Source organism: Schistocerca americana, chromosome 8 (genome assembly GCF_021461395.2).
Source record: "Schistocerca americana isolate TAMUIC-IGC-003095 chromosome 8, iqSchAmer2.1, whole genome shotgun sequence".
NCBI lineage: Eukaryota > Metazoa > Arthropoda > Insecta > Orthoptera > Acrididae > Schistocerca > Schistocerca americana.
The window spans coordinates 394360208-394377478 of NC_060126.1; the positions used below are offsets into that span (position 1 = coordinate 394360208).

The 17271-nt window shown below is 42.4% G+C and overlaps 1 protein-coding gene across 2 annotated transcripts in view; it reads right to left on the reverse strand.

Annotated features, from left to right (window-relative positions):
• The window catches only part of LOC124544664 (leucine-zipper-like transcriptional regulator 1), a 144566-nt gene that overhangs the window by 58143 nt on the left and 69152 nt on the right, over nt 1-17271 (reverse strand). For both annotated transcript variants that reach the window (XM_047123283.1, XM_047123282.1), the window contains exons 10-11: nt 3082-3214; nt 1502-1566 (exon numbers count right to left, since the gene is read on the reverse strand). In XM_047123283.1, coding sequence (XP_046979239.1) covers nt 1502-1566; nt 3082-3214 — 198 coding nt within the window. The remainder of the gene's footprint in view (nt 1-1501; nt 1567-3081; nt 3215-17271) is intronic.

The following is a 17271-nucleotide window of genomic DNA, read 5'->3' on the forward strand; positions in this document are numbered from 1 at the left end:
GGCAGAGAACACAGAACTGCAATCACAACAGCCAGTTTAAAACTTACAGGCTAAACACAAGCAAGCATCCCTGCCTCATAACATCCACAAACCAGGTTAACCATGAGGAGATGACTCAACTTTAACACCAAATCAAAATGAAAGAAATAAATGGGACTTCGGTTTGGCCACCACTAAAGTTGTCTGGATGACTGTGGGAAAGAAAGAGTAAAACTATGAGGGGAAAACAAAGTTTATACATTGCAATAGTGTCTATAATTGGTGAAAATTCACACCCACTGCAAAGAAATGATACCTAGGCATTGTGACAACTCTGAAGAGCCCAACCTACAAACGCCAATTGGAGAGAGCTATTCTATATTCTACTCTGAAGATCCAGCTGATTCTGCCTAGTTAAATCTTTACTGAAGTCAGCAGCTGGCTCAATTAGTTTGTAGTTTATGCCAGTCAGTGCTTACTCGAGTCAGACACCTCTTGTAACTGCAGCCAAACGTAGCTGTAACCTATCAGCTGCACAAAGACAGGCTTGTCTGCAGCACATGCAAAGCCTTTGACCAAAATCTGAAGCATTTTAGAACCCTATCTACCCTGGTCAAGAACCTAGACTACAGAGTTACTGCAGCCAGTATTAGTTACTTAATTTTGTTATCACTGTAAGAGTAAATTTTATATTAGTGTACCACTTATTGTGGATGGCTATAAATTTACATGAACTTGCTATCCATTAATTTCTACTGTCCATGAAACTGTGAAATTTAAAATGTCATTTTTATATTCAAGCTGCCAGCATAACTTACAGTATTGATACATGATATCTGAAGATCTTTCTCAGAGATGCCCAAAGCATTTACACACACAGGAAGTTTTTTAGTTAAACAGGTCATTTGTGTTTGGGGACAGATACTTCAACTCTGAAAGCTAAATAATTTTAATAGATGAGAATGCAGTTTTCCCATACGAGGCGCAAAGCATAGAGTGAACTCTGGGAAAAGATAGGAAATAAACTGCTCCACACTTATATGAAACTTAATAATGATTTTCTGCACAAAAAATTTTTGACTGAAGTTTTAAGATAAATATCAAGTGTGACAAGATCCATTATATTAAACATTTCCATTTCTGGATAGTCTTGTTCTTCATTTCTTGCAGTGTAAATAAAAATAAATTTGTGCACATGAAAAAGGGATGAGAGAATGATTAGGCTTTGAGGCAATTACGTCACTCTAAAATCGAGACAAACAGGATAACACATCATGCATGACATGTTTATTTCAGTCTTCTCCTGCCTAAGTATTTGTAATGGCAGTGTAAAGACAATATATTAGATCTGACACACATACATTTTCATTTTTGAACCATGTATTTTTTAAAATAATTCTGTAACTTAATCTTTCTGATACTCAGGACACTAATATATTAATGCTACAAAGAATTTATGAAAAGGTTAAGTAGCATAGCATCTTAAAAATAGTGCCATGAACATAGTTGTTGAAGTGTTTACCTGCACTGCAAGTCTGTACACGTCCATCATCAACAAAACAACTCTGTTGCAAACTGGATCCTCAACTGCAAAATGAAAAAGAAAAGTAAGCAGTCATACAACATAACAGACTTATTTAGGATTCTTTTTTTCAGTTTTAAGCAGTAAAGCTGACAAGAAATGTGTGTAAATAAACATCCACTGATCTGATTATAAGCTCACTTCCAAAGAACACAGCCAGCAAATAAGTATGATACAGCTGACAATATGCACAATTCTTGGGAAAAAATAGGATTGCCACAGATGTTGCAGATAGCAAACTTTTACTATTTAATTTTGTCTGGATAATGTACTTCATGCGTATATGCAGAAAAAGAGTAGGGGGCATGGGAACTGGCATCAAGGGGGAGGGGAGAAAGAGCTGGGGGGCATGGGGGGGGGGGCAAGTGCGGGGCCGGCATGGGGAAGAGAGTCAGGAGAGGGGAAGGGGGAAGGGGCGGGAGAGGAGCAGCCGGGCGGGAGAGGAGGAGCCGGGCGGGAGAGGAGGAGCCGGGCGGGAGAGGAGGAGCAGGGAGAAAGGATGTGGAGGTGGACGTGGAGGAGGAGGAGGAGGAGGAGGAGGAGGAGGAGGAGGAGGGAAGAATGGAGGTGGATGTGGAAGGAATGGAGGAGGAGGAGGAGGAGGAGGAGGAGGAGGATGAGGAGGAGTGATGGAAAAGAGAGGAGGGTGAAAGGAGAGAGAGAGATAGCTAAAAGGAGGGAGGGAGGGAGGGATGGAGGGGGAGGGAGGGATGGAGGGGGAGGGAGGGATGGAGGGGGAGGGAGGGATGGAGGGGGAGGGAGGGATGGAGGGGGAGGGAGGGATGGAGGGGGAGGGAGGGATGGAGGGGGAGGGAGGGATGGAGGGGGAGGGAGGGATGGAGGGGGAGGGAGGGATGGAGGGGGAGGGAGGGATGGAGGGGGAGGGAGGGATGGAGGGGGAGGGAGGGATGGAGGGGGAGGGAGGGATGGAGGGGGAGGGAGGGATGGAGGGGGAGGGAGGGATGGAGGGGGAGGGAGGGAGAGGGGGGAGAGTGTGTGTTAAAGGACATAGAGGGGGGGGAGTGGTCATAGTGGGTGGTGAAGGACATAGAGGCGGGATAAAGTACACCATGGAGAGGGGGTTAAAGGAGAGAAGGAAATAAGAGGGGAATTACAGAGTGAAACCAAAATTTGCCATTTATTAACAGATTCCAGTGGATGTAGGTTTCAATAGTTATACAGTACTGAAGACACTTGCAAAGACAGATTAACATGGAGAGTTGAATCAAACCAACCTTTATGCTGGAGACCACAAGATGACATGCCAGTACTTTTATTTTCTTTGAAGTGTATTCATCTGTTTCCGATTTGTCATATCATAAAGGTGCAACAGTAATGCTTTGTATTGCATTTGATAAGCAAACTCATATTTTACATAAAGCATAAAATAACCACCATACCACCAAACACACGAATGACAGATGTTCATGATGTACTGCAAATGCTTTTGTCCTTATTTATCACAGATCAATCATTGGTATTCACAACAGTTAAGATTTTTGTTATTTACATCTACTCACTTTTCTTGGTTGGATCAATTCTATCTGTGTATATGTAATTTAAGACCATTTCGAATGCCTCAGGAACTGCATCACGCAGTCTCACTTCCAGAAGTGGTAAGTCTTTAAATGATACTTGTGTTGTGCCAAAAACCTGAAATCACGTAAAAATTAATATGTTGGAATATTTAAAATAATTTTTTATGAGGTAATTCCATATTTCAAATGTTAGAACGCAAGTGTATAATACTTAAGCCTGGTGATAGGATTATACTCAAAAAACAAAACTGAATATAAAAATGATAGTGAATATGTCTGGTGCAAAGAAAATAATGTAAGGAGTAAAGGTAACAAATCAGCAAACAGTAAAGGTGTTGAGCCTTGAAAACTGAATAAGATTGACATACTTGAATAAGAACCAATAGGTAAGGCCAAAGAGGACAGGAGGCACTGTAATTGGAGGAAAAGGGATACGGACTGTAAGATATCAAGATGATGAAGTAACACACTGATGGAATCAGAAGAGGAGCTAAAGCACATGTTTTTGGGTACTGCAAGAAAGGGTTAGGGGTATGGAATGAAGATAAAAATAGGAAAGATAAAAATAGGAAAGACAAAAGTGAAGGGGACAGGCTATAAGGAAGGATCAGTTAACATATCTGTAGACAGAAGAGAGAGATAATATTATTTCTGTACCTGGTAAGTTTAATGACATGTAGAAGAAGAAATGAGGATGATATATATTGGTCAGAAGGCATTTAAAAATGTGAACCAATTTCCAACAGAAGAATTCTAATTGAGCTGAGGATAAGATCTGCTAAATTTTATGTCTTGAGCATGGGGATAGTGAATCATGAACCATAAAAAAGGAAGAAGAAAGATATTTATAATGTTTAGAAATGTAGCTATGAAGAATCCTTAAGGTGAAGTGGACAGAAAGACTTAGGAATGAAGAAGTAATGAAGAAAACAGAAGAAGAAATAAGATTATTTAGCAGAGGTCAGAAAGAGAAAAACCCTGGCTGGGACGTATACTGCATATGAATTGTCTACAACAAAGAATTATAGAGGCAAAAATGGAAGGAATGGGTGGAAGAGAAAGGAAAAGAATTGGAATGATGGACAAGATTATACATTGATGAACATACAAACAGACAAAGGAAGATGTTCAGAACATTATAAGTGAGCCTTCAGTTGACACCTGTCATAAGACAGATATTAAGAAGAAGAAGAAGAAGAAGGAGAAGAAGAAGAAGAAGAAGAACAGAGCCTGACCAGTCTGCTTTTTTTTTTCTAAAATTTTGTAACACAGAATCCCACAATAACATATTATTGCCACATGAACATGCATTTAAATCAATTATTTTCTTAATAAATAAGAAATCTGTACCTATCTACTTTCACAAAACTTACCGAAGGTCCAATTCACTCCCTGCCTTGCCACTAACTGAAATGAAATTCTGTTTATACCTGCATACGAGTAGAGATATGATGGCACATATTTTGAATCAACTCAACTCGTCGGCATGACAGTCCTTGCAGAATCTTGGCATCCTTTATCACCTACCTCCATTCCTCTCTGTCCACAACTTGCCTTCTCAACTCCTGACTCCCATAGCTTTGAGATACTTCTCCATATCTTCAAGCCACCTTTTTCTGTGTTATCATCATCTTTCCCTTCTCTCTTTGGGCTTTCCTACAGACACTTTCTTAACACTGAGTTTCTAGCATTCTTCATAAGTGACCAGTCCATCTTACTCCTCCTTGCTAGATTTTCAATACAATATTCATCTGTTCTCACTACTCCACATATTTTTCTCAAAATCTTCCTCTCCCACGTTAATAACCAGTCTCCCTCCTTTCCAATAATCAACCAGCCTTGTGATCCATACATTACTATAAGTCATAATACAGTCAAATATATTTTGATTTTTGTATTCCCACTAACATTTCTTGCCTTGAATATATCCTCAAGGAATAATAGCACTGGTTTCCACTTTCTATCCTTTTTTGAGTTTCTGCTGCTGTGCTATCTCTTCTGTTACTATAGAACTTAGATATTTCAACTTTTTCACTCTTTGGTACTCTTTCCCATTTACTTTTACTGATGTCTCTCCTCTACCCCACCAATATCTCCCACCATCATACACTTTGTTTTACCTATAATCACTTTCAGTCCCAACTTCCATGGTGCTGCCTCCATTGCAGGACAACTACACTTCAAAGCTCTGATATTCCTTGCAATTAATCAGTGTGTGCCGCCACCTGGACATGCTGGTTAAATATTGTTCCCTCTGGGTTTGTTGTCATTTGTTGAATTACCTTCTCTAGTGCTAAGGTAAAGAGCAGCACTGACACCACATATCCCTGCTCCAGCCTCCTCCCCTCATAACACCATTGAGCTCTATTCCAACCTTGCAAACTGTTGCTTTCATTGTCATTTTGGTCCACCTCACTAATTTTAGTGAGATTCTAAAATCCTTCAAACTTTGGAGAATCTTATTCATTTAGACTGTCACATAGAAGAAGGTGTAATTAAATGAATGACGAACACTAACTTCACTTAACGAAGGTTTATTCACCACTTGCACATACAAGAGCGCGGAGCGAACTGTCTCTGGCCAGAACACACACAGTATATATACATCTAAAAACAAAGATGATGATGTCAAAATATCCACGGGTGTGCTGCCGGTCTACAGTGTCCAACGGGCACAATATTTATGCGATCTACATGTCGCCATCATCAGGTGAACTGATGGACTGAGCTCCTGTAAACATGCCGGCACGGAGATCCGTACGCTATGGCTGCTCAGAGGGAACTGGGTTCGGTTGCGGCAGCGGCCGATTTAAATACCCTCCGCCCGCGGCGCGCTCCCTCCGCTGTCCGCGGCCCGCGCCATGTTCGCGCAGTGGAACAGATTGCGACGGCGTCTGAGATGACGTCGGAGTGATGGCTCTGTCCGCCGTGGTCGTCACAACTATACGTTTGCTCGATTTACTCTTGATTAACCCGATCGCTTGTTCCCAAGCCTTGCTAAGATTATAGCCACAGTCACGGTTTATGAGGTCATCATTGGTGCGAATTTCGATGGCCTCTCTAACAACGCTGTCCCAATATCTCGACGTCTGTACCAGAATCCTCGTGCGGTCATATTCCATGGCATGATTTTCCGACAAACAATGTTCAGCGACCGCCGACTTGCTCGGATACATCAGACGAGTGTGCCTCTGGTGTGCACGGCATCGATCCTCGACGGTACGCATCGTCTGACCAATATACGACTTGCCACACTGACACGGAATCTGGTACACGCCGGCCTTCCTCAAACCGAGGTCATCTTTGGCACTCCCCACCAGTGCACGAGTTTTATTTGGAGGACAAAACACAGTTCCGACCCGGTGTTTCTTCAGAATGCGAGCGATTTTCCCCGAGAGTGCGCCTGCGTAAGGAATAAATGCAGTGCCTACCTCCTCCCTCGTGACTTCATCCATCTCAAGAGGTTGTGCTGCAGTGGTTGGGCGGAGAGCACGTTGAATCTGCCACTCTGAGTACCCATTTTTTCAAAATACAGTTCTCAGATGTTCCAATTCCTGGGGTAGACACTCTGCGTCAGAGATAGTGCGCGCCCTTATGTACTAGAGTTTTAAGTACCCCATTCCTCCGTGAAGGGTGGTGGCAGCTGTCTGTGTGCAAATACAGATCAGTGTGCGTAGTCTTCCGATACACCCCATGACCTAGGGTGCCGTCAGCCCTTCTCTTGACCAAGACTTCAAGGAAAGGTAATTTACCCTCTGTTTCAGTCTCCATAGTGAATTTGATGTTGGGGTGTATGGAGTTTAGATGTGTAAGGAAGTCAAGGAGTTTATCCATACCATGTGGCCAGATGACGAACGTGTCGTCCACGTAACGGAAAAAGCAAGTAGGTTTCCATACGGATGACGACAGGGCTTCCTCCTCGAAGTTCTCCATGTACAAATTCGCTACCACCGGTGAGAGTGGGCTACCCATGGCGACTCCCTCCGTTTGTTCGTAGATGTTTGTTTGGTATGAGTCGGCCAGGTGGTTCCTGAGGAACTGCCATTCTCCTCTGGCACACTCAACAGTCCGACACATAGTGATGGACTCTCCTAAAGAAACCTGGCCAGAAAAATCTCTTGCGGATCCTATCATATGTCTTAATAAACCTACATGCCCAGCCTCAGGTGTGTCAGGGAATATCTGTAGAACATCTAAGCCCATGTGTTTAGGAATCACTGGTAGCCTCAAGAGGAATCAAAGTTTTTCTTGCAAAGTAATCCATTAACGGCATTAAATTGTCCTTTCACATCCTCTGACCAATTTAAGGCAAGCATAATTTGAGATACCTTGGCGTCCTCCTTCTGCTCAGCTGAGAGATCCTAGAGTGCAGCGAGACAGTCACTATCTTCATCAAAGTCCTGAGTCTTGATGGTCTTCCTCAGGGTTTCTTGAGAGACAGTCAGCATCCTGTTGTTTTCTTCCACTTTTGTACACTATGGTAATATCATACTCTTGAAGACGTAGTGCCCATCTGGCAACTCATCCTGTTGGATCCTTAAGACCTGTCAACCAACAAAGTGAATGATTGTCTGTAACAACTGTGAATGGCCTTCCATAGAGATACTGCCGAAACTTGCACATGGCCCAGATCACAGCAAGACATTCTCTTTCTGCAGCTGAGTAGTTTTTCTCGGCTTTTGTAAGTGTCCTAGAAGCATAGGCTATAACCTTCTCTTTTCCATCCATAATTTGCAGCAGAACAGCACCGATCCCATACCTGCTGGCAACTGTGTGTAGTTCTGTAGGTGCTCTCTCATCACACAGACCAAGTACAGGGTCAGTCATCAGAGCTTTTCACAGCACATCAAAAGAATCTTGTTGAGCACCACCATAGATAAATTTAGCATCAGCTTTTAACAACTCTTGGAGTGACCTGGCCTTGACACAAAAGTCTTTGATAAAACAACGGTATAAGAACATAACCCAAGGAAGCTTCTCACATCTCTAATACTTTTAGGAATAAGAAATTCCGTTATATATCTCACCTTTTCTGGGTCTGGCAGCACACCTTCGTTTGACACAAGGTGTCCAAGTGTTTCGATTTCTTTTGCTCCAAAGAGACACTTTCTTGGATTAAGATTCAGTCCACCTTGTTGGAGACACTTAAGAATGGCCCTCAGTCTTTTTATGTGTTCATCAAATGTCTCTGAGAACACTGTAATGTCATCTAAATAACAAAGACACATCTTCCACTTCAGATGACTTAGAAGATTATCCATCATCTGTTCAAAAGTTGCTGGTGCACTACATAAACCAAACGACATTACCTTAAACTCATACAGGCCCTCAGGGGTGATGAATGCAGTTTTCTCCCGATCAGCCTCATCTACTTCAATATGCCAGAATCCCGAGTACATGTCCATGGTTGAGAAAAACTTAGCCCCCTTCAGACAATCTAGTGTATCGTCAATTCGTGGAAGAGGGTATGCGTCCTTTTTAGTTATCTTAGTAAGCTTCCTGTAATCAACACAAAAGTGCCAACTGCCATCCTTCTTCCTGACGAGGACCACTGGTGATGACCAAGGGCTCTGCAAAGGCTGAATGATGTCATTCTTCTTCATTTTCTCTACCTTGTTGCGAATTATTCAACATTCCATTGCTGACACACGGTATGCTCTCTGGCTTATTGGTTGATGGTCTTCCGTGCTAATCCGGTGCTTCTCCATCGATTTGTCTAATTTGCTCTTCACCTGTGGATTGAAGCATTCAGAGAACTCTTGAAGAATGGCAAGTAGCTTCTTCTGTTGCTCCTTAGTGAGGTCTGGTGATAGTCGAGCTAGAAGATTTTGTCTCATCATGGCAGCACTAATTTTGCCCACAGACTCGGCATGGGAGGTTTCCATGATGCTCAGCTGTTCTTCAGTTAACGGCTCAGCGTTTGCTACACCCACGCATCTTGGAAGGATCTGTGGTTCTCGGCCACAGTTAACTATCCACAATTCACCAAATCTGCTCTTAAATGAGACAACAGAGGCTGGGATGACCAACTTATTCTTCAGTGATATGCTTCTCTTACATTCCCCTACAAGATCCATGGGTTGACGCATGGTATGACACATGATAATTACCTTTCTAGCGCTGACTGCAAGAATGATTACTTCATCCAGCACACAGTCTCAACACACTCGAATGCGCGTCTTCCTGTCCACAGTATCTCATCTGGTCTAGAATAATCTTAGAGCGACCACTATCTATAATTGCCTAGAAGCTTTCAAAAAGTCCCATCCGAGAATGACGTCATGACCATACTCTTGTAAGACGATGAATTCTATGGGTTGTGTATGGCCGCTTACATCCTCATGAATGACATTTTCCTGTACGTTTTACAAATTTCTCATTAGCCGTCTTCAGCAGAGATGTTTAGCTATCGATGAATAAGGTTTTCTGCAACTGGCAAAGGTACTTCTCCGAAATCTACATCTACATCTACATCTACATCTATACTCCGCGAGCCACCTTACGGTGTGTGGCGGAGGGTACTTATTGTACCACTATCTGATCCCCCCTTCCCTGTTCCATTCACGAATTGTGCGTGGGAAGAACGACTGCTTGTAAGTCTCCGTATTTGCTCTAATTTCTCGGATCTTTTCGTTGTGATCATTACGCGAGATATATGTGGGCGGTAGTAATATGTTGCCCATCTCTTCCCGGAATGTGCTCTCTCGTAATTTCGATAATAAACCTCTCCGTATTGCGTAACGCCTTTCTTGAAGTGTCCGCCACTGGAGCTTGTTCAGCATCTCCGTAACGCTCTCGCGCTGACTAAATGTCCCCATGACGAATAGCGCTGCTTTTCGCTGGATCATGTCTATCTCTTCTATTAATCCAACCTGGTAAGGGTCCCATACTGATGAGCAATACTCAAGAATCGGACGAACAAGCGTTTTGTAAGCTACTTCTTTCGTCGATGAGTCACATTTTCTTAGAATTCTTCCTATGAATCTCAACCTGGCGCCTGCTTTTCCCACTATTTGTTTTATGTGATCATTCCACTTCAGATCGCTCCGGATAGTAACTCCTAAGTATTTTACGGTCGTTACCGCTTCCAATGATTTACCACCTACGGCATAATCGTACTGGAATGGATTTCTGCCCCTATGTATGCGCATTATATTACATTTATCTACATTTAGGGAAAGCTGCCAGCTGTCGCACCATGCATTAATCCTTTGCAGGTCCTCCTGGAGTACGTACGAGACTTCTGATGTTGCTACTTTCTTGTAGACAACCGTGTCATCTGCAAATAGCCTCACGGAGCTACCGATGTTGTCAACTAAGTCATTTATGTATATTGTAAACAATAAAGGTCCTATCACGCTTCCCTGCGGTACTCCCGAAATTACCTCTACATCTGCAGATTTTGAACCGTTAAGAATGACATGTTGTGTTCTTTCTTCTAGGAAATCCTGAATCCAATCACAAACCTGGTCCGATATTCCGTAAGCTCGTATTTTTTTCACTAAACGTAAGTGCGGAACCGTATCAAATGCCTTCCTGAAGTCCAGGAATACGGCATCAATCTGCTCGCCAGTGTCTACGGCACTGTGAATTTCTTGGGCAAATAGGGCGAGCTGAGTTTCACATGATCTCTGTTTGCGGAATCCATGTTGGTTATGATGAAGGAGATTTGTATTATCTAAGAACGTCATAATACGAGAACACAAAACATGTTCCATTATTCTACAACAGATTGACGTAAGCGAAATAGGCCTATAATTATTCGCATCTGATTTATGACCCTTCTTGAAAATGGGAACGACCTGCGCTTTCTTCCAGTCGCTAGGTACTTTACGTTCTTCCAGCGATCTACGATAAATTGCTGATAGAAAGGGGGCAAGTTCTTTAGCATAATCACTGTAGAATCTTAAGGGTATCTCGTCTGGTCCGGATGCTTTTCCGCTACTAAGTGATAGCAGTTGTTTTTCAATTCCGATATCGTTTATTTCAATATTTTCCATTTTGGCGTCCGTGCGACGGCTGAAGTCAGGGACCGTGTTACGATTTTCCGCAGTGAAACAGTTTCGGAACACTGAATTCAGTATTTCTGCCTTTCTTCGGTCGTCCTCTGTTTCGGTGCCATCGTGGTCAACGAGTGACTGAATAGGGGATTTAGATCCGCTTACCGATTTTACATATGACCAAAACTTTTTAGGGTTCTTGTTTAGATTGTTTGCCAATGTTTTATGTTCGAATTCGTTGAATGCTTCTCTCATTGCTCTCTTTAGGCTCTTTTTCGCTTCGTTCAGCTTTTCCTTATCAGCTACGATTCGACTACTCTTAAACCTATGATGAAGCTTTCTTTGTTTCCGTAGTACCTTTCCTACATGATTGTTATACCACGGTGGATCTTTCCCCTCGCTTTGGACCTTAGTCGGTACGAACTTATCTAAGGCGTACTGGACGATGTTTCTGAATTTTTTCCATTTTTGTTCCACATCCTCTTCCTCAGAAATGAACGTTTGATGGTGGTCACTCAGATATTCTGCGATTTGTGCCCTATCACTCTTGTTAAGCAAATATATTTTCCTTCCTTTCTTGGCATTTCTTATTACACTTGTAGTCATTGATGCAACCACTGACTTATGATCACTGATACCCTCTTCTACATTCACGGAGTCGAAAAGTTCCGGTCTATTTGTTGCTATGAGGTCTAAAACGTTAGCTTCACGAGTTGGTTCTCTAACTATCTGCTCGAAGTAATTCTCGGACAAGGCAGTCAGGATAATGTCACAAGAGTCTCTGTCCCTGGCTCCAGTTCTGATTGTGTGACTATCCCATTCTATACCTGGTAGATTGAAGTCTCCCCCTATTACAATAGTATGATCACGAAACTTCTTCACGACGTTCTGCAGGTTCTCTCTGAGGCGCTCAACTACTACGGTTGCTGATGCAGGTGGTCTATAGAAGCATCCGACTATCATATCTGACCCACCTTTGATACTTAACTTAACCCAGATTATTTCACATTCGCATTCGCTAATAACTTCACTGGATATTATTGAATTCTTTACTGCTATAAATACTCCTCCACCATTGGCGTTTATCCTATCCTTGCGGTATATATTCCATTCTGTGTCTAGGATTTCGTTACTGTTCACTTCCGGTTTTAACCAACTTTCCGTTCCTAATACTATATGCGCACTATTTCCTTCAATAAGAGATACTAATTCAGGAACCTTGCCCTGGATACTCCTGCAGTTTACCAATATTACGTTGACTTTTCCTGTTTTTGGTCTCTGAGGACGGACGTTCTTTATCAACGATGATAATGTCCTCTCTGGTAAGCCGTCAGGTATTTTATCGTTTCGCCCAAGGGGGGGTCCCTCTAACCTAAAAAACCCCCGTGTGCACGCCACACGTACTCTGCTACCCTAGTAGCTGCTTCCGGTGTGTAGTGCTGAACGACACTCCAGAGTCCACAAGAGCTTGGACTTGAGGATATCTATCCACGAGGATATCTATGTCATTTCCTATCATTTTTGTAGTGATTGATGGCAGAGGATTTCTCTCTTCGGTGGCCTTACCTCCAAGGAAGGTCGCACCCTTTAGTTTTCCATGTTGTGGCAGCTAGGTGATCAGCTGGAGCTTCTTAACAGCTACGGAGACCTTGATTGGTGTGTTGGGGAGTGTTCTCTCCAGTGGTTAGCTTGCGGCGATGGTGACCTACATCGTCCTGCACCCACATCATCTTATTCATCTTTGTCGTCCCGGAGTTGGCGTCAGCTAAGATCGGTCTGCTGTCTTCTGGCAAGGGCATCATCAAATATTTGCTGCCTTTCTTGACAATAGCGAACCACATGTCATAGTCGTCTGCAGTGGAAACATACTGGTTGGTTAACCTGGGTCCTCCAGATGTCAGTCTTCCTGTTCCTCATGTGGCATTGTAGGAACATAGCTCCGCCTGGGTTCAACTTTTTCACCGTTTTAAAGGGAAATGAAGGACGAGAGATTGGGTTCAATGTCTGTTCCACTTCCTCCCTTATAACCTCTTGAAGCAGCTCGGTTTTTTGCTCGCCATGCAATCCAAGTGTCTTCTGAACTTCCTCTCTCACTATCTGACTAAGATCACTTGTGAAATCAGTTGCTTCCTTTATCACAGACATCGATACGACATTTGGAAGCCATTCAAACTTCTTGCACGTAATTAATTGTCTCACTGGCACAATTTTAAGAAGTTGTCTGCTGTCGAGACCTCCCTCAGGAGTAGGGCTTGACAAATGTCCTCAGCAACGCCCTTCATGAGATGTGCAACCTTCTCTTCCTCTTTGATTCTAGGATCCACTGTTTTACACAGCTCCAAGACGTCTTGAATGTAGGATGCTGTAGATTATCCTGGACGCTGTGCCCTGCACTTTAATTTATCTTCAGCCTTGCACTTTTGTCGTCGTCTGTCGCCAAAATACTTGTGCATTTCCACCTGGAATACTTCCCAGGTTGTGAACTGCCACTCATTCTCATACCATTGCTTGGCAGTGCCCTCCAAGTAGAAAAATACGTTAGCCAAACACACTGTGTCATCCCATTTGTTAAATCTGGCTATATGCTCATATACCTTCAGACACTTGTTTGGATCTTGACCATCGTCACCAGAGAACCTGGAAGGATGTCTCACACGGTTGCTGTCATTGTAACATCCTCTTCTTCGTCTGTCTCCAATAGATTGCGATCTGTTGAATACAGCTCAAACTTGGGTTTCTCGCCACATAAATGGTGACTGTCATGGCCTGATGGGAGCCACTGTGTCGTCGATAATGAGTGCTATCACAAGTTCCAATACCCAGTGCCTCCACCAGAATAATGTCACATAGAAGAAGGTGTAATTAGATGAATGACAAGCACCAACTTCACATAATGATGGTTTATTCAGCACTTGCACGTACAAGAGTGCAGAGCGAATTACCTCCGGCCAGAACACGTAAAGTATATAATACAGCTTCAGAACATTCCACTACAATGATTCTTGACATTTGTGGATACTTCTATAATGCACTCAAACTCAATATAGAAATTAAAACTGTACAGTCCAAGTGAGTTTTGAACGCACAACCCTTCATGCAACACTTTAGTATCATAACCACTACACCACGGTGCTACTCGGCTTCTTTTGGGACAATATGCTTGTTTAAAATCAACATACAACTGATGCAGTTGCTTGTCATATTCATAAAATTTCTCTAGCACTTGTCTAAAAGAAATATTTCTCCTAAATCCAGCCTGATAATCCTCCCAGTACTGGTTCCATCCGGTATTCTAGCCGAGAGGTTAAAATCTCACTAAACACCTTACACGTTGTAACTTAGAGTGTGATCCCAGAGTAATCCTGCACTCTGCTTTATCATCTTCCTTACGTAATGGGCAGATTATTCCCACATTCCAATCCTCTACCATTTCTTCCTTTATCCATATTTCCTTTATTAATTCATGAACAGCCATCTTATTTCCCCCAAATTTTAATAATAATGCCATCTTCTCCTGTTGTTTTATTATTCTTTAAGTTTTTAATCGTGTTCTTCACTTCATCTACGTCTAGTGGTTCAGCTTCCTGCTCTTCTGTTTTTAATTCAAATTCCAGATTCAATTTCTTCTCTTCCTCATTCAAGATTTTGTTCTCTGATTTCCCCCCCCCCCCCCCCCCCCTTTCCATCAAGGACCTTGGAAAAATATTCTTGTCATCGTCCCAAAACTTTGCTTTTATCTCCAATCAGGCTTCCCCTCTTTACCCTTACACAAAACTGGAAGACTGCTCTTGGTTGGAATCCTCTCTTCATTTCTCTATATCTTTCACAGAACATCATCATCTCTCTATTTTCTTCCTTTCACACTGTCTTTGCTTCACCCTACATAACTTATCTGCTCTTTTATTCTTCTCTATATAGTCTCCCACTGCTAGTCACCTTTCCTTTTGCTGCATTCTTTGTCTTGTTACATTTCTTTCTTCCATTACCAGTGAGCATTTCTCACTGAACCACTTCAACATTCTGCCTCCCCAGCATTTATTACGTGGCTACACTGATGGCTGTTTTTAGTATCCCTCCATTTAGTGTCCACATCCCCTTCCTTCCACGTGCTCTTTCTTGTCTCAATAATCTCTTCTAATTTCTTCTTGTATTCTTCCCGATTTAAATTAATTTGTAGACTTTCTATACTGTGTTTCACTTTTTCCCCTACTCTTTTTGTTTCTTGCGATATTTAGCTACTGTCTATATATGACCCACATTAAGTAATGATCTGTGTCTCCGTATGCCCCTCTACAGCTAGTAACTTCCATAAGATCTGATGTATGCCGTTTATCTATAATCACATGGTCTATATGGTTTCTTCTAATTCCATCTGGCAACACCCACGTAAATTTCTTAACATCCTTTCCTTTGATGCCTTGTGCTTGTTATCATCATTTTCTTGCCATTGATGAAGTCTATCAGCCTTAGTCCATTGTTATTACTGAATTCATGCAGGCTTTCTTTTCCTATTGTGTTTGTAGACTTTGCCTTTTTTGCATTCAGATGCCAAGGATCATTTCTGTGTCCTGCCTTTGAACTTTGCTGATTTATGCCTTCAGTCTGGAGGAAAATGCATTCTTCTCATCTCACTCTGTTCCTCCATAGTGGCAGATGCACATACCATTGTAACATTGAAGAATTTTTCTCTTAATCTCCAAGTACACAACCTGTCTTTAACTGCTTTGAAACTAATTGTATCTGCCTTCACTGAGCTATGTATGAGAAAGCCTGTACCATGATGCCTGTATCTCTTCCACTATACATCCGCACATGTTTCCCCAATGCAACCATTCCCTATGCTTTCCATCATATTTCTTGTGGTGCAGCTATTTTCACTCTACCCTTACCCATTTCCTCTCTAATTTCCTGCAATTTTCCAGGTGTCTTAGGTATCTTCACATTTCAGGTGGCTATAATCATATAAATTTTCCTTCTCATTAACCTGTGTCATCATGAGACATGGCTCATCTGACTCCTCTGTTGAGGCCTCTCTGGCTTGGGTAATCCCATCAGCAACACACCCTCAACTTCAATGAAGCATGTAAACCCTCCTGCCTGGCACTGAAGATGCCTTCCATAAGGCTGTCTCTCATGGAAGAGATACAGGGTGCTTCAAAAAGAATGACTTTATTTCAAAACTCCATATTTATCGATAAAAACAAAAATGTGATGGGCTGCAAAATACTCACAAATGCTGTTTGTGTCAACCAGCAGCACGAACAACACAGCTAAATTCATCACAATGTATCTGCTTTCACATAAGTTACGATGGCTGCTGGTCTGTTATTCACTTTGTCTCTGTCATGAGGTAACGGGGAGATGAACACACTTTCATTCACATATAATCACCCGAAGAAGAAGAGGGGGGGGGGGGGGGGGGGGGCGGAATCGCATTTGGTCATATGTCTGGTGATCTTTGAGGCCAAGAATTCAGGGCACTGTCTCAGGGTCCTGTGAGCCCTATCCAGCATTGAGGCAGTGTGTCACAGAGAAACTGACATATGTCGTCGTGCCAGTGTGGTGCAGCTCCATCCTGTTGGAAAATGAAGTAGTTCATTCCGGTCACTGTGTTTTCCTCAAAAAAAGAAGGAATCGTACACCTTTTTATGAGAAATGGTACAAAACACATTCACTTTAGGATAATCTCTTTCATGCTCAATAGTGTCACGAGGGTTCTGGAATACCCACATGTGCATGTTATGTTGGTTTACTTTACAACTAACATGAAATGTTGCTTCATAACAGAAAATTAACCATGGTAAAAACGTATCACCTCCTAAGTACTCTAGCAGGGAATTACTGCAGTCAACCCATTTCCTTTTGTCGCTAACCCGAAGAAGTTGCACTAATTGTAGTCTGTATAGTTTATAGACTAAACAATGCCTTAACATTCGCCAGAAAATTGTTTAAGGCACTGCCAGTTCTCTGCTAGCATGACGAGTAGACTTTCGTGGATTCTGCTCAAACTTTTGCCTAATTCTGTCCACCGTGTTATCAGAAGCATGAGACTGGCCCGGACTCTTACCTTCGCACAAGCATTCTGTCTCTTCAAATTGGTGATACCAATGATGAAAGATTTTTTTGGGAGCAGGAGGATCAATGCCAAAATGCTGACAAAAAGTACAGTGGA